Here is a 22,477-nt window from a genome sequence, read left to right on the forward strand (position 1 = left end):
CACATATGAGAAAATCTTTGGGTCTCACAGGAGCAATACTTATAGTTTTGCTTGAAAGTATGTGAAGACCTTGTGTCCCTTACTTTTACCAGAAAATGATTACTGAATGAAAAGCAGTCTTCTCATCTGACATAAAAGGTGTGCAATTACCAATTCCATATGTTACTTAAGAGTTTCCTGCATGTAGTAAAAAAACTGAAGTAGTGCAAGTGCAAAAATAAGTGAACCCTAAGTTTCATTGGTTAAACCACGTAGAATCAGATGAAAATCACAATCATTTATTCCATTTTTAAGTTTATTTAAAGATTTAGATTTAAAAAGCTTATTTTAAAGCACTGTGTTAAAGCGCTCTGTGTCACTGCGTGAGAAAAGCACTCTATAAAAATAAATTGAATTGAATTTTAATATTGTATACAAGAATAATGACTATCTTTATAAGGTTCATATACTTTCAAGCATCACTGTATATGATGTGGAGGCAAAATTTTCAACTGAATCCATTTCAGGCATAACAATTACGACAAACACTTTCTAGACTGGGTGGGAACCAAACAGATCACTCCATTCATTGCCAATTCTTTGCTCTCAGATGGAAAATAGCTCAGGCTGAAAAGGTAAAAGTTGAGATTTTGTACCATAACAAGCAAACATGTATATTTTCCTCTGCAAGTTACTTTTGTTTTCAAGAGTACTTCCTTGAGCACTCTGTGTCGCATTGTGAGAAGAGCGCTCTGTAAAAATAAATTTAATTATAGAACACATCAGGTGCCAGTGAAGCGCTTACTCTCAAGCTGCAGCCCAATCAGCTGCATCAGCCTAGGATTTAAATAATAAAACAATATTCAATAAATAAGTGGAGTACAATAGCTAGCACAAAACTGACACATATATCGGACACAGACTGAAATGTAAAACACAATAACAGTGAGGGGACACAATGGGCTGTCCAAGCGGAATGACATTTAAAAATACAAGACTTGGCATGTAATAAACACAAGAGTGCAGGTTACTGAGAACTCGGACAATGAGACTGATGAGCATGGTGGTTTCCCACAGCTGATGGGGAGATTCACCGACGGACATGAGAGACGTCTGTCAACACGGAAAGGGATTGTGATACTCATCATGGCGTTGGCAGCAACCAATGAGGCGGTGGTCATTAGTGATTCACTGGTGGTTTGTGTTTATCACACGCCACACACTGCCCTTCCCTTAGAACGGAGCGCAGCGCTAGGCAGGCGCTAGGCAGGCGCTAGGCAGGCGCTAGGATGCTTGTCTGAAAGACACAGCTCATGCATTCTGACTGTACCTTTCCCAGAAATGACTGTATGAAGGGAAAAAGCACAAATTAAACGGTCTTGAGTAAACACACTTTAACTTCATTAAACCAACGTAGCACACCACACAAATATTAAAACAGAACTGTTAATTTGCATTCACACGCCTCGTGCAGTCTCACCCATCCTCTCGCAAAACTCAGTAGAAGGGTAAAAATGATCAGCAAGGACAGAAACAATACTGACAACACTGCTGATATTAGCAGAACACAGTGGCAGTGTTTTAAGCTTTTACTCTGTTTTACACTGAGAGGGGTGGGGAAGAGAGGCTGAGAAATGGTCTCGGTAAAACTGTTCTTTACCTGCGGCATAAGGATCACCTTATAAAGTGCTGACAGTGAGCAAAGGGGGGAACCTAAGCAGGTACACATTTCATCAAGGTAATGGAGGAGTTCAAAAGGACCCCAGGGCAATTAAGATCTCCCTACCTGGGGCACAAGCACCCTTCATTACCACTGGATTGCCTGCAGTCAGGATAAATGGGTTCAATTTCATTACCAGAGCAGAAGTCCTGCAAGGCTCTGCCTCCCTTACCTTGGACATCTTGGTCTTGCTGTCTCCAGTAAGGAAGGACAAGTTGTTGATTTCATTCTGGACCACAAAGTTCTGCTCTTCCCTTTTGAAGTTCTAGAAAGGGGAAAAAGGGGCCTTGTTGCGTGTCCCATCAAACTGGATAGAGTTGTGTGACACAGATCCAGCAGTGGACAGTTTCCTTTGGATGGATGTAGAGTAGGGTCTTACATGTGATTTGCACCACAAAATGAAGATCTCAGCCACCATTCGGAAAAGCTCATTTGAGTCCACGTCCGGCTCCTTCAACCACCTGGACCTGAAAGATAAGAGGAGAGAAGAGTGAGTGGCTGAGGCCAGGGCAGTTTATTTCTATACATGGTATAATTAGTTGTTGAGGGACCTGAAGCCACGGGGGCCCTCCAGTGTTTCTTTCTTTTTTTAAATCTCCCCAATCACATTCTCTTTTGCTTTCTCACTAAAAAGCTCAGTTCAGTGGATAGTTCAGGCAAAAGTTTCCAAGATTTTTAACTGAAAAGACTTTGTTATTTTTATTTATTATATTCAAAGGATTTTTTTTATTTTGTTATAGTTAATTTATGATTATATATTTATAGTACTTATTTATATTGTATTTGTCTTATTGTTTATTAAACAATTTAACTGATCAAAATTAATTAAAAAAGTATTAATTCCTTTAACTATTCAGTTCATGGTGGGGCCCCAAGAAGGATGTTGCTTAGTGCCCCCAAATGTTCAGAAAAGGCCTGGATGGGCTTTGCTGTGCAGTGTTTCTCATGCACGGTGCGGTGGCGCAGTGGGTTGGACCACAGTCCTGCTCTCCGGTGGGTCTGGGGTTCGAGTCCTGCTTGGGGTGCCTTGCGACGGACTGGCGTCCCGTCCTGGGTGTGTCCCCTCCCCCTCCGGCCTTACGCCCTGTGTTGCCGGGTAGGCTCCGGTTCCCCGTGACCCCGTATAGGACAAGCGGTTCTGAAAATGTGTGTGTGTGTGTGTGTGTGTGTTTCTCATGCACAAGAACCACGATCTTACTGCTGGCCAGAATACCACCGTAGCTAAAAAAGAAAACTGTGTGTTAGAGGCACCACACACTCTTTCCTCCCAGAAAAAGCCATACTGCACTTTCCTGTGATACCATAAATTTCAGTGATCTCCATTCTCACATCCCTTCAACTCTTCATACCTGTTTCAGAAATCCAGCCATCTTTCTTTCTTTATCCACACTGTGTTCAGATGTCTAGTTATACATATATTTTCTGTTATTATTATATAATAATTATTATATTATTATATACATCCTCTCTATTTTATCTCCCATCTCAGATTCAGCTTTTATTTCACATTTCTTCAGATAAATCACTCCTTCCTTATTTTTATAATAGTAATAATAGTATAGGTGCCTTTTTTGGCCAGGTCTTCATATTAGTGCCAAGGTAAATTTTGTTGACTATTGCTTTAAGGTTTCTGAAGGGTTATTAATTAAGAGCATAATTTATAAAGTAATTTATTACAATAATTAACTGCTGTACACATATAAGTAATATGGCAAACACATGAAAGAGGTCTTGAGAGATGTTCTGGAAAAACTGTTGGCTTATGTGATGAGAACAAGTAGGATGAAGCCCTCAAGCACAAGATGTTATGATTTAGCAGTTCACTGCCAAAACAGATGATCTCCTGGATGTCCCATTTGTCAAGTACATTATGCGTTTGCAGAGACATGCCAGACACCTGTTGTTGTCCACGTAGCGTATCAGCATGGGGTAGAAAGCATAGAGGTCCCGGCAGAGCACAGCAAACTCGTCCAGGATGAGCAGCTCAGCCTCCTGGGTGTCAGCCTTGCTGTCAGACTTTAACAGCTCCTCCTCGGCCACGACCTTCACGGTCTTCTTCTTCAGCTTCTCCAATGTGGGCAGGAAGTGGGTCTTCAGCAGGTCTGCCCGTGCCTTGCTGATGATGGGCTGGGCATAGACTGTAAGGACAGCAAGTATCCAGCAGACCAGGCATCAAGAGGGAACACAGAGGAAGCCCATCAGCACCCAAGATCTGGCTGCCATCAGTTATGGGATTCTGTGCTTTCTTAAAATTTCATCATTGCTATAACAACTCAACAGCCCAAAAATCAGTCTAGTCCAGTCAAATCACAGCATTTCCCAACTTTATACTCCACTGTGCTGCAGCTCTACTGTTTTTACAGATGTGGAAGCCCAAGCATCTGTATCACACCCCAACTCAAACCCTACTGCTACCACACTGTGCACCCACCAGCAATCCTCTTCATCCAAGCAGCCTCATCGATGCCCAGGTTGCTGTTGAGGATCTTGAGGATGTTCCCTAGAATGACGCTGAGCTGCTCGGAAGTGACAGTGGTGCAGCAGGCCACCCCGCTGCCCTCAGGTGTGTTCTCCGGCCCCTTCTCCCACCAGTAGGACAGGTAGTTGCACAGCATAGGCAGGACCACCTCAATGACATGTGGCATCTCTGTGTAGCGTGCCCCAGATTCAGCCATGTCATTGACGTCCAACATCAGGGCATCTAGTCGGGGAATCTCCGGACACATCTCCTCCACTGTGTCTGGCATGCCTAGGACTGCACACACAAGCAGGACAGTAAACTGAGGTCTCAGTGCACAGCACATCCATAACTAGTGTTTTGTGTTTCTTACTTAAATATTGTTATATAATACAGATGATGGCGCCGCGAACGGCCGCCCTCGGTGTGGAGCTCCACAGTTGTTTTACTGTTTTTGTTAGTTTGCCCTGTCTTTAGTTATACTCCGACAATCAGTTTTACCAGGGAAGAACTGCTGAACATTATTCTGACGTTTTGCTGGACATTGTAGTCGGAGGTGCAGCGGCGCTGCTCAAGCGCGGAAAGCGAGCTGGCGCACTAGAAAAGCTCCGAAAGCGCGGCTTTAGAACAGCGCTGCCTAGTATCCATCTGGCGAACCTCCGCTCCTTACCCAACAAAATGGACGAACTTTTCCTCCTGTCCCAAAGAAACAAGGACTTCTTAAACTCTGCTGCTCTGTGTTTCACGGAAACCTGGCTGAATGAAGCCATTCCGGACAGCGCGCTACTCTGCCGGGCTTCCAGCTGTTCAGAGTGGATCGTGACGCGGAATCAGCGGGAAATCACGTGGCGGTGGAACATGCTTCTACATCAACGAAAGAAAGGTGGTGTACAGATGTAACAGCGTTGAAGAAGATGTGCTGTCCCGACCTAGAAGCGCTCTTCATCAACTGCAAGCCTTTCTACTCGGCACGGGAGTTTTCCTCGTTCATCCTCGTAAGTGTTTACATTCCACGGCAAGCGTGCACGAATGCAGCGCTGCAACAGCTGGGCGACCAGATCACAGACACAGAGCAACAACACCCGGACTCTGCTATAATCATTCTCGGGGACTTTATTAAAGCAAATCTCTCCCGTGAGCTGCCAAAATATAGACAACACGTTAAATGTCCTACCAGAGACGGTAATATACTGGACCACTGTTACACCACAGTAAAGGATGCATATCACTCTGTCCCACGGGCAGCTTTGGGGCTCTCTGATCACTGCCTGGTTCATCTTATACCGACCTACAGGCAGAAACTGAAATCAGCTAAACCTGTAATAAGGACTGTTAAAAGATGGACTGGGGAAGCAGAGCAGGACTTACAAGCCTGCTTCGAGTGCACTGATTGGAGTGTTTTTGAGACTGCTCTAGCGATGTGGATGAGCTCACAGACTCTGTAACATCATATGTCAGTTTCTGCGAGGATATGTGCATCCCTACCAGGACTCGTTTAACATACAACAATGACAAACCGTGGTTCACTGCAAAACTCAGACAGCTTCGTCAGGCCAAAGAAGACGCCTACAAGAACGGGGACGGAGTCTTGTATAAACAGGCCAAAAACACACTGGCAAAGGAGATCAGAGTGGCTAAGAGAAACTACTCTGAAAAGCTGAAGAAACAGTTTTCAGCCAACGATCCTGCATCAGTGTGGAAAGGCCTGAGAGACATCACAAATTACAAGACACCACCCCCCGGCACCGTGTCAACTCAACAACTAGCCGACGATTTGAATGAGTTTTATTGCAGGTTTGATAAACCCTGTCTCACACCCCACACCCATTCAGACCCTCTCTCCACCAATCAATTAACACCTCCAGTAACCCCCACCTTCCCCCCTCCTGCACCTTTGATCTGCGAAGAGGAGGTGCGTCGGGTCTTCGTCAAACAGAAGACAAGGAAAGCACCAGGCCCACACGGCGTCTCACCGGCCTTCCTAAAAACCTGTGCTGACCAGCTGGCCCCTATCGTCACAAAGATCTTCAACAGATCACTGGAGATGTGCGAAGTTCCTTCCTGCTTCAAACGCTCCACCATCATCCCCATCCCAAAGAAACCCAAAATCACAGGACTTAATGACTACAGACCTGTCGCCTTAACATCTGTGGTCATGAAGTCACTTGAAAAACTGGTGTTGGACTACCTGAAGGACATCACTGGACCCTTGCTGGACCCCCTGCAGTTTGCTTATCGAGCAAACAGGTCTGTGCATGATGCAGTCAACATGGGACTGCACTACATCCTGCAACATCTGGACAAACCAGGGACTTATGCGAGAATCCTGTTCGTGGACTTCAGCTCAGCCTTCAACACCATCATCCCACACCTCCTCCTCTCCAAATTAACCCAACTCTCTGTGCCCACCTCCATCTGTCAGTGGATCACCAACTTCCTGACAGACAGGCAGCAGCTAGTGAGGCTGGGAAAATTCTCATCCAATACTCGCACAATCAGTACTGGTGCCCCCCCAGGCACAAGAAAAGTTTCTTTTCTCAGGCCATCTACCTCATGAACACCTAAATCCCCCCCAGGGAGTAAACCAGTACAATACACAACGCTATTTATATTTATAACTATTTATCACATCATATCTCTTACTCTCACTCCCTTGCATTTGTATCTAGTGACTATTCTTGTATATTGGGTACTTTGTATTTTTATATATTTTTTATCCCTTATTCACATACTCTATCTTCTCATCTGTCTTGTCACTGTCATTCTGCCTGTGCTGTGGAAGTTTCTGTCACCAAGACAAATTCCTTGTATGTGTGAACATACTTGGCAATAAAGCTCGTTCTGATTCTGATTCAGATTATTAATTTATACTGAACCGTTATTAATCCATGACAAAACACAATACATGCTAATTATGACATGTCTTTTTAGTGTAAATCTGATACAGTAAAAGAGGTAAGAAGTAGTGCAATGAATAGACTTGCCATGGAAGAGCTCAGGTTTCAATCCCATCTCCTAAAGTACTACCCTTGAGCAAGGTACTTATTCTGAATTACTTCAGTAAAATTGGCCCTGTCACTTTGGAGAAAATTGTTAGCGAAAAGAATAAACGTATAAGTACTGCCTAATATGGGAATAAGAAGTAAGTATTCTTCACAAGAGCTTTCCTGCCACTGAGTCCAGCTCAGCTTCAAACCCAGTGTAATGCAACTTTGCATATTGAAAGGTCTGCAGTAGAAGAACTTGTAAATTTCCATTTCAGTTTAAATTTCAATTTATCTCTACAAAGCACTCTTCTCAGCTGAGTGATGAGAATGTTGAAGAGATAAGCACGAGTGAGACAGAAGGGAAGAAAGAAAACAGAAAGACCAAAGTCTGTAAACAGTAGGTAATTAAGCCAAATGCCAGCTGAGGAGTGGAAAACAAAAAACTTACTACTTGAAAAATGAGAGAAATATAAAGCTCTGGGGGAACAAGTACAAGTGGTTTCCCATCCTTGTACTTACAGGGTGGCAAAGAATGAAAATTCCTTAATCATCCATTAAAGCAGCCTTGATGAACTGTGTAATTCTTACCACAACAAAATGTTATTATGGCTTTAAGTAACTAATTTTTAATTATGACCCCACTAAAAGAGTCAAATAAAATAAATAAATTTTTCAGCAGGGTGCTGCAGGTTTCTGCTATTTGATTTGCACGGTCAGTCAACTAATGTTCAAGTCAACCGTTCTTTTGGAAGGTTACTAGAATACTTTTACATTTTGCATTTATTCATTTACCAGATGCTTTTCTCCAAAGCGACGTACATCTCATAGAAAATACAATATATGCATTATATTAGCAGAGACTTGATTCTAAAGCAGTTTACTTTCCACCATATGAACCAATGTACATCACACGAGTAGCTGCATAAAACTTTATCCGAATTTTGACAATTCTTAATCACATTCCTAAAAAACTTTTTTTTAAAAAATAAACATTTACATTGCATTACATGAGTAGCTGTGTGAAAGTTTATCCGTTGCTCAACAGATATGATTTCAAAATTACAGAGCATGAATATTTACATATTACATGAACTTAGATCATGGGAGAAGTGAGTTCAGTAGAGATGAGCTTTAAGGCCATTTTTACATGTGGACAGAGATTCAGCAGTTCTGAGTGAGAGAGGAGGTCATTCTGCAGTCTGGTTGGGGTATAGCGGATCATCAGGTCTTGTAGATCTCTGGAAGCACTTCCATTTATGCTTTTGTAGGCCATAATCACAGTCTGGAATTTTATCCGGGTAGCTATAGGAAGCCAATGAAGAAAGATGAGGAGGGGTGATAAGTGGGAACGCTTTGGAAGTCAAACACAACTCATGCAGCAGTGTTGTCTATCAGCTGTAGAGGTTTGATGGCAGTAGCTGCAAGGTCAGACAGGAGAGAATTGCAGTAGTCCAGGCAAGATACCACCTTGTCCTGGACAATTAGTTGCGCAGAATCAGTTGTTAGATAGGGACAGGTGCTGCGGATGTTACGCAGAATATAGCTGCAGGTCCCATTTGTGGCTTCAATGACGGAAAGACAGACCTGAATCTTCTGAGCTAAAGAATCTCTGTTTTGGAGAGGTTGAGTTGTAAGTGGTGAATCAGACATCCAGGTAGAGATGTCTGGGAGGCAGGCAGCGATGCATGAGGAAATTTCTGAGGCTCCAGGTAGAAATGAGAGGAAGAATTGCATATCATCACCATAGCTGTAGTAATTGAATCCATGAAAGGTGATGAGAGGGCCGAGGGAAAAGGTGTAGATTGAAAAGAGTAGAGAGCCCAGTACCAAACCCTGCAGGACACCAGTTGAGAGAGGCTGAGGAGATGAATGGGAGTCCTGCCAGACCACTTGGTAGGATCTGTATGATAGGTAGGACTCAAACCATTTTAGTGCTGTTCCTTTGATGCCAAAATGACCAAGGGAGGAGAGTAGAATCCGGTGGTTGACAGTGTTGAATGCTACAGACAGGGCGAGAAGGATGAGAATTGAGGAGAGGGAGGCCGCTCTAGCCAACTAGAGAGCATCTGACACTGCCAGGAGCGCTGTCTCAGTGGAATTTCCAGCTTTGAATCCAGACTGATATTTGTCGAGGAGATGGTTCTGGGTGAGGAATTCAGTTAGTTGATTACTAGGTGCCCATTCCAGATTTTTTGACAGAAAAGGGAGGAGGGAGACTGGCCTTTAGTTTTGGACTGAGTCAGGATCCAGAAAGGCTTTCTTTACCAGAGGTGAAATGAGGGCAGTTTTGAAGGCAGATGGGAACCACCTAGAGGAAATTGAGGAGTTGATGATCTTGGAGATGAAGGTGGAGAGTTGCGGGGAGATGGTCTGTAGGAGCGTCAATGGGACTGGATCAAGCGAGCAGGTGGTGGCTCTGTATGACAGCAGAGGTTGAAGATTTCAGATTCTGACAGCGGCTTGAATTCGGAAAGCATCACTTTGCAGGGAGGTCCAACATGTTCAGGGCAGGCTGATGCTGAGAACTTGTCCTTGATTGCGTTGACTTTTTCTTTGAAAAATAAGGCAAAGTCATCAGCAGTGAGAGAAGATAGAGGAGGAAGCCGCGGAAGACAGAGTAGGGATGAGAAGGCGGTGAAGAGTCTATGTGGTTTATGGTTGCAGACTGTATTTTATTGTGAAAGAATGTTTTTTTTAGTTAAGTAGACAGCAGAGCGAAAGGTTGCTAAGAGTTCCTTGTAGACATTCATTCTGTGCAAGGTTTGGATTTTTGCCATTGTCGCTCTGAAGTCTGGAGTTCAGTCCTGTTGGCACATAGTATATCAATCAGCCATGGGGTGAAACTAGGGTGAGCTAGTCTGGAAGTTAAGGGGACAGAGAGAGTCTAGAGAGGAAGACAGGGCAGAGCGGAAAACATTAGTAGCATTGTCTGTTGACAGATTTGAGAACTGTGCAGCACAAAGGAGAACGAATAGTGTGGCAGAGGGAATGCAGGAGGGTGAGAGAGATTTTAGGTTGTGACGGAAGGTGACAATGGGTGGAGAAGCTTGAGAGGCATTAGTAGTGAGGTAAGTCTGGAAGAAGATGAAGAAATGATCAGAGAGATGCAAACAGAAGGGAAAGAACAGCCACAGTTACGGGAGAAGACAAGGTCAAGGAGATTGCCAGCTTTGTGAGTAGCAGGGGGCTGGGACAGGGAGAGGTCAAAGAACTGCAAGAGTGACAGAAGGTGGCTTGCATGAATGTCCTCAACATGTAGGTTGAAGTCACCCTGGAGAATCAATAGAAAGTTGTCCCCTGCAAGAAAGGTGAAGAAGAGGTCAAGGTCATCCAGGAAGTGGCCAGGAGGGCCAGAAGAGCAATAAAGAACAACCACAACAAGTGTGATTGAGGCAGTGATAGAGACAACATCCAATTCAAAAGAGGACAGGTCATGCAGGTGGAGAGGAAGAACACATACTTCCCACTGGGGAGAGATGACCAGGGCTGTATCTCCATCTCTCCCAGAGGGGCGAGGGGTGTGGGAGAATGAGTAGTTAGCGGAGAGGGCTGCAGGTGTGGCTGTGTTGCCTGAGGTAATCCAGATTTCTGTTAAGGCCAGGAGGTCCAGTGAGAGGTGGGAGGTATAGGATGGGATGAAGTCAGCCTTCCTTACAGCAGACTGGCAGTTCCAGAGTCCCATGGAGAGGTTGAAACAGGATGGACGGCTTGACAGACGAGGATAAACCAAGTTACTGTAGCAGCGGGAGCGTCTGAGTCTGTGATGGCAGTGATGTCGCAGTTTGACTGCCGTAGACAACTTTGATGTTCGACATGTTTGACGTATGATGCCTTGCAGAACATGATGTTGATGGCAGAACTCACGTAATGGTGGAGTCCTCCCTCACTGGACTCCTGTAGGTAGACTCCCTTGTTCTTGTATCTTGAGGCTACCACTACCGCTGCCGCTACGCATCACCTGGTGCAATCTGAACCAGGCTAATTCATGTCAGCTGAGAGGGTAAATCGAAACCATTCCGAGAATTGTAACTAAACTAAAGAGAACGGCACGATTAATCGAAGCGCCTGAGTGACACTCAGTCCACAGCACAGGACACAGTTTTTAGCTTTCTACACACTCTGAAAAACCGCAAATTGAACAAACTAAAGTACAATTGACAACTGCACAAACAGAAAACAGATTACTTTTTTCTATGAGCACAACTACATGATGAGAATGTGTGCCGGGATATAGCGTTAGCGAAACAAATAAACTTACAGGAATCACAATGAACTGCAGCAGCGATCCTCCAATATGAATATAATGCACAATGTGTATTAGCCATTTCTACATGCTTTTGATTTGTCATTTGCCTGGGATAGCAGAACTCCATTCTTACATGACTTATCTGTTGAATTTTGCATTGTTAAAGCAGATTAGATCTACCAGAAAAAAATTTTAAAATATCTGGAGGTTAACTTGTTCATCATTGCCTAAGATCACCACATTTTGTTATGCCATATAATGTTAAAGTCCAAAACAATACCTTCCTTCAAAATAAAACAGACACTACATGTGTGTACAGGGGTATGGTGGCACAGTGGCTTGGCCAGGTCCTACTCTCTGGTGGGTCTGGGGTTCAAGTCCTGCTTGGGCTGCCCTGTGGTGGACTGGCATCCTGTCCTAGGTATGTCTCCTCCCCCTTCAGCCTTGCGCCGTGTTAGGCTCTGGCTCGCTGCGACACCGCTCAAGACAAGCGGTTTCTGACAGTGTGTGTGTGTGTGTGTCTTTATTATTCTGTATTACTATGGATGGCTGTCTGTCTGTGCTCATTCAGATCTTTTATAGCCATTTGCAGGACACAGTTAAAGCGTGGGTTTCCTCCATGGGTTCAATTTCCTACTACAGTCCAAAGACATGTTTCAGGTTACTTGGTGTCTCTCACACACATACTCACACTATAGGTAAATTACTATGTATTGCTGCCTTGTGATGGACTGATGCCCAGTCCAGCATGTACCCTGCTTCACATCCAGTGCTTCTGGGATAGATGATGGACCACCATGACACTGCACTAAACAAGGAGTTACAGGTACGATGTCTGTGTGTATGTACAAATGAATAAGAAGCAGAACACTTCCAACCACGTGTACTGCCCATCTAACCAACCAGAACGTGAGATAACAAAGCCAGAAGCATTGTGGGAAATAACAAAAAGTGGCAAGAAGACACACGCACTGGCACGCTCGCGGGGTGTCTTTGTGTTGAACACGGAGCAGGGGTTGTGAATGTTGAGGTGGGGCTCCAGGAAGGCAACAGGCATTGCTCCTGCCAATGTGGCTAGACACTCCCCCAGGGCAGGAAGCTGCCTGCAGAGAGATGGAGACACAGCCATTGCATAGCACAACCATCAGCACAAGTAATGTCTAAACATCACCAAAACACCCAGCCTTTTCCTAGATTTAAATGAGCTAATATCAATTCTAATATCAGTAAGTGAAGGTTATACACTATGGATGAATCACTTATCCCAATATTACTATTTACAGTGTATTGTCAGAAACAAGTTAAATAATGGGTATTATTTTGGAAACACAATCAGCACTGTGGACAAGGGTTTTGTAAAACTTGTCAGATGTGATTACTGCAGGTAGAAAACAAAGCACCTCTCAACGTAGATGTTCTTTCCTGTTCCCAGTGAGTACAGGCTGGTTAGAATACGGTAGCAGGACGCCTGAACATCGTCTACTGAAATACAAAAAGAGAAACACATACGTGGCATCATGTGAAGAGTGCTTGTTATGACCATCTGGACAATGGAAAGTAGAAATCTTCACCTTTAATGGAAAAATCATATTCAATATCAAAGAGGAGGAATTTATGGTTGCTTGACATTATTATGGTACCTTTTCTGTTGGTGCAATGTACCCTAAGGTACTGTGTTCCTACACAGTGCTTGTTGAAATGGTGAACTTCATCTTAACAATAATGAGGACAGCTATGGAGGAACTCACGTAGCAAATCCACCCCAAAGTGGTGCTGGGTGATGTGCTGAAACAGGGCAGTCAGGATGGGCAGCAGAGCCACTGTCGTATAATTGATGTTCTGTGAAACCCCCTTCATCTGGCTGCGCGAATGCGTGAACTTCCCTAGCTTCAGGTTCTCAAGTGTCTTCTCCAGGTCCTCGGCAGCATTCTCAAAGAAGGTGCGCAGGCCCGCCTTCACTAGCTCTGAGCCAGACTTCATCACTGTCCTGAGGGTTGGTAGGACATTGAATGCCTACTCTTTATAAAGCATGTGTCAAGTATGAACCGTACGGGGAGAGACGCACCTGGTGTCAAGAGTGTGAGCCAGGATATGGAGACAGCTCACCATGGTGGCCGAATCGCTCCCTAGGAGAGAAGACCCCGTAGAGGGGCAGCTGTGTCAGTTAGCAAAGGGACACACTTGCGAGACACCAAAGTACTGGAAAGAGAGAGGACTGAGAGCTGCTATTGGACATCTTACCAAAGAGGGAAATCCTGTGTCTGACAAGAGCTGCCAGTTTACAGAAAAGACTGAAAAAAATGAAAGAGTGAAGGAAGCACAGGAAGGTACAAGTGAGAAGGCATGTGGAGGGAGAAAAAAGTCCTAACTGAGCAAACACAGACAGCAGGAGGTCAGCGTATTATGAATCAGTCAGCAGTAACAAAACAATCCACTTGTATTTTTAATTAATTTCTATCTAACACAATATCAAAATACATATAATTATTTAGATAGTTCTGTAATTTTTACTAGAGAAATTCAGAGTAAGTACCTTGCTCAAGGTTACTACAGCAGGAGGTGGGATTTGAACCTGAGACAGCAACTCTAAGTGCTACCTCACCTACTGACCCTTGGCTGTGGTACAATGTGCAGTAGTGGCTCCTCCAGCCCAGTGAATGTAACAGTACCTGGTAACCATCTCCTTCTCTTTGTTGGACGCATAGCCGCTGCTGCTCAGGTTCTTGCTGGGAGAGGACAGGAAGTAGAGGCTATGGTTCTTGAAGTACTGGTCTATGAGTGGGAGCAACACCTGTGGCATGGGAGCATGAGGAGACAAGCATTACTGCGGACGTAACCTGCCCCCAGGTCCAGTTTCCCTGCAAAGCCACTCACAGGAAGGGATGTTCACAGGTACCTTCAAGAGTGAAAGAGGTTTCAAACAAGTAGCGGAAAGGAGTTTTTATACAGTGTGTGACTGTGTGAGTGTCTGGGTGACACTGCACTGTTGTTTGGACGGAAAGGCACATTAAAATATCTTAGTATAAATGTTCAAGCACTCTGACCTGACCTGAGCATCCATGATCAATCTATAGAAGGGTAGCCACACACGCACTCAGTTACTTAGCCATTCACACACTAAGTGCAAAAATCTGACCCGCATGGACCTGGATGTCTACAAAGAACTCTTAGCAACCTTTCACTTTGTCTGCAACTAAAAAAAATACACAGGCTCTTTGCCACCTTCTCATCCCTATTCTGTCTTCCGCCGCCTCCTCCATCTTTTATAACTGCTGATAACTTTGTTTAACAGAGACAAAGTCAATGGAAGCACGGCCAAGTTCTCAGCACCTCCTTGCCCTGATTGCGCTGGACATCCCTGCAAAGTCACTCTCTCCAAAACCAAACCCCTGTCAGAAACTGAAATCTCTAAACTCTTGATGTTACACAGAGCTACCACCTGCTTGTTAGATCTGATCCCATCGACAGTCCTACAGACCATCTCCCCACAACTCTCGACCTTCATCTCCAAGATCATCAACTCCTTGGTCTCCTCTAGCTGGTTCCCATCTGCCTTCAAAACTGCCCTCATTTCACCTCTGGAACCCTCTTTAGATCCCGACTCAGTTCAAAACCACAGGCCAGTCTCCCTCTTCCCTTTTCTGTCAAAAACTCTAGAACAGGCAGCTATCAACAATCCAAATTCCTCACTCAGAACTATCTCCTCAATGGATGTCAGTCTGGATTCAAAGTTGGCCATTCCACCGAGACAGTGCTCCTAGCAGTGTTTGATGCGCTCCAGTCAGCTATAGTGACCTCCCTCTCCTTGGTCCTCATCCTCCTTGACCTGTTTTCAGCATCAGACACTGTAAACCACTGGATTCAGGTCTCCTACAGCACTAAAATGCTTTGAGAGTTACCTATCAGACAGATGCTATCAAGTAGTCTGGCGGGGCTCTCGTTCTTCTCCTCTGCCTTTCTCACCTGGTGTCCTGCAGGGCTCTGTACTGGGACTTTTACTCTTCTCAGTCTATGCCTCTTTTCTCGGCCCTGTCATTTCCTCCCATGGATTCAACTACTACTGCAGTGCTGATGATACTCAGCTTTTCATCTCATTTCCACCTGCAGCATCAGACATCTCTGTGTGCATCACTGCCTGCCTGTCGGACATCTCTGCATAGACGGCTGATCACTACCAACAATTCAACTTCTCCAAAACAGTGATCCTTCAACTCCCAGCTGGCTTGTCTTCCTATCCTGAACTCTCTATCAAGCTGGACAACTCATTTTGCTTACCTGCTCAGCTAAAAGTCTGGGAGTGATGACTGACTTAAGCCTGTCTTTCTCTTAGCATATCAAAGCCACAACTATACAAGGTCAACAGCACACTGATAGCCTCCCTCAAGAACTCAATGCATCCCTGGAAAACAACAATAGAAGTCAACTCCATGGCCATTGCACAAGTGACCATCAAGTGCAGAATATACCAAGGTGATGCACTGTCCCTGCTGCTGTTCTGCATAGGCCTGAATATCCAGATCATCACAAAGAGAGGATATGGATACAAGTTGAGAAGTGGAATAACTATAAGACACCTCCTCTACATGAATGACATCAGGCTTTATGAAAACTCCTCGCAATGCATGGAGGGTTCCACCCGAAGTCCACCACCCGAGACTGTACAATAAGTGAAAGGAGGGGGGCCAAGGGTTAGTGAGTGTCAGAGTCACTATCCAGGATGAAAGAAGGAGCATCCAAGAGTATACCAGGAAGATGCCCCCGAGGGCAAACTGTTACGTGAATACCTCAGGCATCAGAAGACAGAGGGTAATGAGGAAGAAGAGGAGACATTGTGAAGACCAAGTCCCTTCATGGGCTCTATCATTGACAGATAGAGACAGTTGCTGACATCAAGAAATCCTACCAGTGGCTGGAAAAGGCTGGTCTGAAGGATAGCACAGAATCTCTGATCATGGCAGCACAAGAACAGGCTCTAAGCACCAGATCCATAGAGGCTGGAGTCTACCATAACAGACAGAACCCAAGGTGCAGGCTGTACAAAGATGCCCCTGCAACTGTCAGAACACATAGTAGCAGGGTGTAAGATGAAAGCTGGGACAACATGCACTGAGAGGGATAACCAAGTGGCTGGGATAGTGTGCAGGAAAATCTGTGTAGAATACAGACTGGAAGTCCCCAAGTGCAAATGGGAGACACCACCAAAGGTGGCTGAAAACAGCAGAGTTAAGGCCCTGTAGGACTTGAAGTTCCAGACTGACAAGCAGTTGCTGGTCAACCAACCAGACATAATGGTGGTCAACAAACAGGAGAAGGGAGCAATTGGGATAGATGTAGCAATACCAAGTGATAGCAATTTCAGATAGAAGGCGCATGAAAAGACTGAGAAGTACTAAGGACTGAGGGAAGAATTGGAACGGATGTGGAAGGTGAAGTCCAGAGTGGTCCCAGTGGTAACAGGAGCACTTGGGGCTGTGACCCCCAGACTGGGAAAGTGGCTCCAGCAGATTCCAGGAAAAACGTCCAGAAGAGCGCAGCCCTAGGAACAGTTAAGGTACCCTCAAACTCCAATGCCTCTGGTAGACTACTTAGGAATCAAGTGTCTGCATCTCTGAGATGTAGGTCGCTTTGGAGAAAAGCATTTGCTAAATGAATAAATGTAAATGTAAGGGTGATCCACCTGCTCTGCATGTCTTCTGACTATGGGAAGAAACCAGAGAAAAGCCATGCAGACAAGGGGGAACCATGCAAACTCCACACAGGCTGCGCGGGGATCGAATCCACATTCTCACTACCCAAGTGCCGTGAGGCAATAATAATAATAATAGCAATAATAGTAATAATATGTCAATTTTTATGTGTTTAAAATGTAAAAATGTGTTTATTTTTTGTTATTATTTTGTTTTTGTTATTAGGTCCAGAGGTGTATTCTCCACAGCAATGAGGGGTCCCTTACCTTGGCAAAGAACTTGATTTCTTGCTCATGTGGAGACTTGTCAGTCTTCCCACTGGTAGCCATGGCCTCTGAAAGACACGGTCATGGCTCAGCTCAAACACACAAACAATGGTTTCAGGGTGACTGGCCATTCTCATCTATATACCGTTGTCTAAATGATCATGTTAAGGGTGGAAAGGACTGGAGAAGAATTTTTCCCCATGTTGTAATAACTTGGTGTAACTGTGCAGCTGGCACCTTGTAAGGTCCCTAACCTGCTAATGTTGAATCAGAATCAGAATCAGAATGAGCTTTATTGCCAAGTATATTCACACATACAAGGAATTTGTCTTGGTGACAGGAACTACCACAGCACAGACAGAATGACAGTGACAAGACACGTGAGAAGATAGAGTATGTGAGCAAGGGACAAAAAATATTTAAAAATATAAAGTACCCAATATACAAAAATAGTCACTAGATACAAATGCAAGGGAGTGTGAGTAAGAGATATGATGTGATAAATAGTTATAAATACAAATATAAATAGCATTATGTATTGCACTGGTTTACTCTCTGGGGGAGAGATTTAGGTGTTCATGAGGTAGATGGCCTGAGGAAAGAAACTTTTCTTGTGCCTGGCTGTCCTGGTGCTCGGTCCTCTGTAGCGCCGGCCAGATGGCAAAGGTTTGAAGAGGAAGTGGAATGGATGTGAGGGGTCTAAAATGATTTTGCTAGCCCTTTTACTGACTCTGGACAAGTGCAATTCTTGGAGAGCCGGGGGGGATGTGTCGATGATTCTTCCAGCAGTCCGAACTATCCGCTGCAGTCTTCTGATGTCTGATTTCGTAGCTGAGCTGAACCAGACAGTTATAGAGGTGCAGAGGACGGACTCAATGACTGCGAAGTAGAATTGCATCAGTAGCTCCTGTGGCAGGTTGAATTTCCTCAGCTGGCGAAGGAAGTACAACCTCTGCTGGGCCTTCTTCACAATGGAGTCTATGTGGAGCTCCCACTTCGGGTCCTGTGAGATGGTGGTGCCCAGGAACCTGAATGACTCCACTGTTGCCACATGCTGTTCATGATGGTGAGTGGGGATAATGCTGAGGTGTTTCTCCTGAAGTTTACGATCATCTCCACTGTTTTGAGCGTGTTCAGCTCCAGGTTGTTGTGACTGCACCAGACAGCCAGCTCTTGGACCTCCTGTCTGTAAGCAGACTCGTCACCATCCCGGATGAGGTCAATGAGTGTGGTGTCGTCTGCAAACTTCAGGAGTTTGACAGAGGGGTCTTTAGCGGTGCAGTCATTGGTATAAATGGAGAAGAGCAGTGGGGAGAGCACACACCCCTGGGGGGCACCAGTACTGATTGTGCGAGTATTGGATGAGAATTTTCCCAGCCTCACTAGCTGCTGCCTGTCTGTCAGGAAGTTGGTGATCCACTGACAGATGGAGGTGGGCACAGAGAGTTGGGTTAATTTGGAGAGGAGGAGGTGTGGGATGATGGTGTTGAAGGCTGAGCTGAAGTCCACGAACAGGATTCTCGCATAAGTCCCTGGTTTGTCCAGATGTTGCAGGATGTAGTGCAGTCCCATGTTGACTGCATCATGCACAGACCTGTTTGCGCGATAAGCAAACTGCAGGGGGTCCAGCAAGGGTCCAGTGATGTCCTTCAGGTAGTCCAACACCAGTTTTTCAAGTGACTTCATGACCACAGATGTTAAGGCGACAGGTCTGTAGTCATTAAGTCCTGTGATTTTGGGTTTCTTTGGGATGGGGATGATGGTGGAGCGTTTGAAGCAGGAAGGAACTTCGCACATCTCCAGTGATCTGTTGAAGATCTTTGTGACGATAGGGGCCAGTTGGTCAGCACAGGTTTTTAGGAAGGCCGGTGAGACGCCGTGTGGGCCTGGTGCTTTCCTTGTCTTCTGTTTGATGAAGACCCGACGCACCTCCTCTTCGCAGATCAAAGGTGCGGGGGGGGGGAAGGTGGGGGTTACCGAAGGTGTTAATTGATTGGTGGAGAGAGGGTCTGAATAGGTGTAGGGTGTGAGACAGGGTTTATCAAACCTGCAATAAAACTCATTCAAATCGTCGGCTAGTTGTTGAGTTGACACGGTGCCGGGGGGTGGTGTCTTGTAATTTGTGATGTCTCTCAGGCCTTTCCACACTGATGCAGGATCGTTGGCTGAAAACTGTTTCTTCAGCTTTTCAGAGTAGTTTCTCTTAGCCACTCTGATCTCCTTTGCCAGTGTGTTTTTGGCCTGTTTATACAAGACTCCGTCCCCGTTCTTGTAGGCGTCTTCTTTGGCCTGACGAAGCTGTCTGAGTTTTGCAGTGAACCACGGTTTGTCATTGTTGTATGTTAAACGAGTCCTGGTAGGGATGCACATATCCTCGCAGAAACTGACATATGATGTTACAGAGTCTGTGAGCTCATCCACATCGCTAGAGCAGTCTCAAAAACACTCCAATCAGTGCACTCGAAGCAGGCTTGTAAGTCCTGCTCTGCTTCCCCAGTCCATCTTTTAACAGTCCTTATTACAGGTTTAGCTGATTTCAGTTTCTGCCTGTAGGTCGGTATAAGATGAACCAGGCAGTGATCAGAGAGCCCCAAAGCTGCCCGTGGGACAGAGTGATATGCATCCTTTACTGTGGTGTAACAGTGGTCCAGTATATTACCGTCTCTGGTAGGACATTTAACGTGTTGTCTATATTTTGGCAGCTCACGGGAGAGATTTGCTTTAATAAAGTCCCCGAGAATGATTATAGCAGAGTCCGGGTGTTGTTGCTCTGTGTCTGTGATCTGGTCGCCCAGCTGTTGCAGCGCTGCATTCGTGCACGCTTGCCGTGGAATGTAAACACTTACGAGGATGAACGAGGAAAACTCCCGTGCCGAGTAGAAAGGCTTGCAGTTGATGAAGAGCGCTTCTAGGTCGGGACAGCACATCTTCTTCAACGCTGTTACATCTGTACACCACCTTTCTTTCGTTGATGTAGAAGCATGTCCCACCGCCACATGATTTCCCGCTGATTCCGCGTCGCGATCCGCTCTGAACAGCTGGAAGCCCGGCAGATGTAGCGCGCTGTCCGGGATGGCTTCATTCGGCCAGGTTTCCGTGAAACACAGAGCAGCAGAGTTTAAAAAGTCCTTGTTTCTTTGGGACAGGAGGAAAAGTTCGTCCATTTTGTTGGGTAAGGAGCGGAGGTTCGCCAGATGGATACTAGGCAGCGCTGTTCTAAAGCCGCGCTTTCGGAGCTTGACAAGCGCGCCGGCTCGCTTTCCACGCTTGCGCGTCTTGGAGCGCTTGAGTCGCGCCGCTGCACCTCCGACTACAATGTCCAGCAAAACGTCAGAATAGTCGAAAACTGGTAAAATGTCGGGTGGTGTGTACTGCCGAATGTTCAGCAGTTCTTCCCTGGTAAAACTGATTGTCGGAGTATAACTAAAGACGGCAAACTAATAAAAACAGTAAAACAACTGTGGAGCTCCACACCGAGGCGGCCGTTCGCGGCGCCATCATGTTTCCTCCATCTGCTATGTAATGTTGAAAGTATGATTTGTGAGAAAACAATGAGGAACACTTGAAATGCTAACAAAAACCACACAATATGCTGCTAAATGCATCACGAAAACTCAAATTTAATATGAAGAAAGTTACTAGGAGCAGCATGAGAAGAAATGGTTAGAGTTGCTATCTTACACTCAAACAAACATTGCAGGTTCAAATCCCACTGCCTGCTGTAGTGGCAGTATGAGCAAGATACTTACCCTGAATTGATAGAGTAAATATATAAATTTTTTTTCTTTTTTTAATACATATATATATATATATATATATATGTATAAATGCTATATACATAGGTAATTAAGTCACTGCAAATGCAGTGAAACTGTAAATTGCTTTAGAGAAAAGTGTCAGTTAAAAATAAATAATACTGTCTCACTTAGCCAAACCCAGGGGCCAGCCTTAGCACTGGGCACAAGCCTTCAGGGCGCCTGGTGTTGCACTACAAGGATGTCTGCAAACACAACTTGAACTCTATTGGCATCAGTGTGGACACCTGGGGAGAAACAGCGAATGATTCTGATGCCTTGTGATTTGAAGAACGGACAGGCATAGCCATTCCAGGGGAGAAAAGAATCCAACAGTGGCTAGAAAGAGAGAGCAGAGGGAAGTGAGAGCAGCGGCCACCCAACTGTAGCCATCAGTCTTCACGTGCAGCACCTATACCAAGGACTGTTACTCAAGGATTGGCTTGTTCATAAAGTTAGAATGTCGTTAATTAGAGAGTAAATGGCGTTCAACTAAACTAAACGATTATTATGTAGCCTGGTCCGATTGTCCGAAAAAATATAAGTGTGGGTCACCTTGGTGAGTAAGGTGTGTGGGCTAGTGGCACTGCGTGGTGTTTGTTGTGAGTCGCTTTGGAGAAAAACGTCTGCAAAGCGAGTAAATATATATCCGCTTTATTGTCGGGTTGTCCATACCAGACTGTATCCAGGCTACAGTCAGTGCTTAAATCGCTACATTGGCTCCCGGTCACATTTAGAGTTGACTGTAAAATCCTACTTTTGATCTATAAGGCAGTACATGACATTGCTCCAGTTTACCTTTGTGAGATTATTGATTTTTATATCCCAGGACGATATCTTCGTTCATTAGATGCAGATTACCTTAAAGTACCTGTGATCAATAAGACCTCAGTAGGAGGTCGCGCCTTTAGTTATAGAGCACCTATACTGTGGAATAGTCTACCAGTTACTGTCAGAAATGCCCCGTCTGTTTCTGTTTTCAAATCCCGACTAAAGACTTGCATGTTCACTCAGGCATTGCAACTCGAAATGTAATTCCACTTGCTTTGGTTGTTTTTTAACACCTTTATAAAATGCATAATAAATTAACTTAAGTAACAAATTACTAATTCTGTTCTTTCTTCTTCTTGAGCACTACCTCACTACATAAGACCTGAGGAGGCCAGCCAGTGGTGACAGACGAGTCCCATGCTGACTGAGAATGATGACCAACTACCATGACGAACGAGACGTTCCATGCTGAGCTGGGGATCCAAGATATAGTTTAGCAACAACATCATTATTACTTGTTAAACACTGGCTTACAACTGTTACTTATCTAGAATGCCCAGGAGGGATGG

General features: G+C 45.0%; 1 protein-coding gene across 7 annotated transcripts in view; it reads right to left on the minus strand.

Annotated features, from left to right (window-relative positions):
* Positions 1–22,477, minus strand: part of LOC108919534 (ryanodine receptor 3) — a 200,030-nt gene that overhangs the window by 37,091 nt on the left and 140,462 nt on the right. For 4 of the 7 annotated variants that reach the window (XM_029258294.1, XM_029258293.1, XM_029258292.1 and 1 more), the window contains 12 exons: positions 17,344–17,411; positions 14,060–14,181; positions 13,632–13,681; positions 13,456–13,516; positions 13,139–13,377; positions 12,791–12,872; positions 12,363–12,493; positions 4,131–4,454; positions 3,597–3,837; positions 2,079–2,166; positions 1,872–1,964; positions 1,310–1,324 (listed from right to left, as the gene is read on the minus strand). In XM_029258294.1, the coding sequence (XP_029114127.1) occupies positions 1,310–1,324; positions 1,872–1,964; positions 2,079–2,166; positions 3,597–3,837; positions 4,131–4,454; positions 12,363–12,493; positions 12,791–12,872; positions 13,139–13,377; positions 13,456–13,516; positions 13,632–13,681; positions 14,060–14,181; positions 17,344–17,411 (1,514 nt within the window). The remainder of the gene's footprint in view (positions 1–1,309; positions 1,325–1,871; positions 1,965–2,078; positions 2,167–3,596; positions 3,838–4,130; positions 4,455–12,362; positions 12,494–12,790; positions 12,873–13,138; positions 13,378–13,455; positions 13,517–13,631; positions 13,682–14,059; positions 14,182–17,343; positions 17,412–22,477) is intronic. The other 3 variants (XM_029258295.1, XM_029258298.1, XM_029258296.1) reach the window with 1 other exon arrangement.

Source organism: Scleropages formosus, chromosome 15, assembly GCF_900964775.1.
Source record: "Scleropages formosus chromosome 15, fSclFor1.1, whole genome shotgun sequence".
In the NCBI taxonomy this organism is placed as follows: Eukaryota; Metazoa; Chordata; class Actinopteri; order Osteoglossiformes; family Osteoglossidae; genus Scleropages; species Scleropages formosus.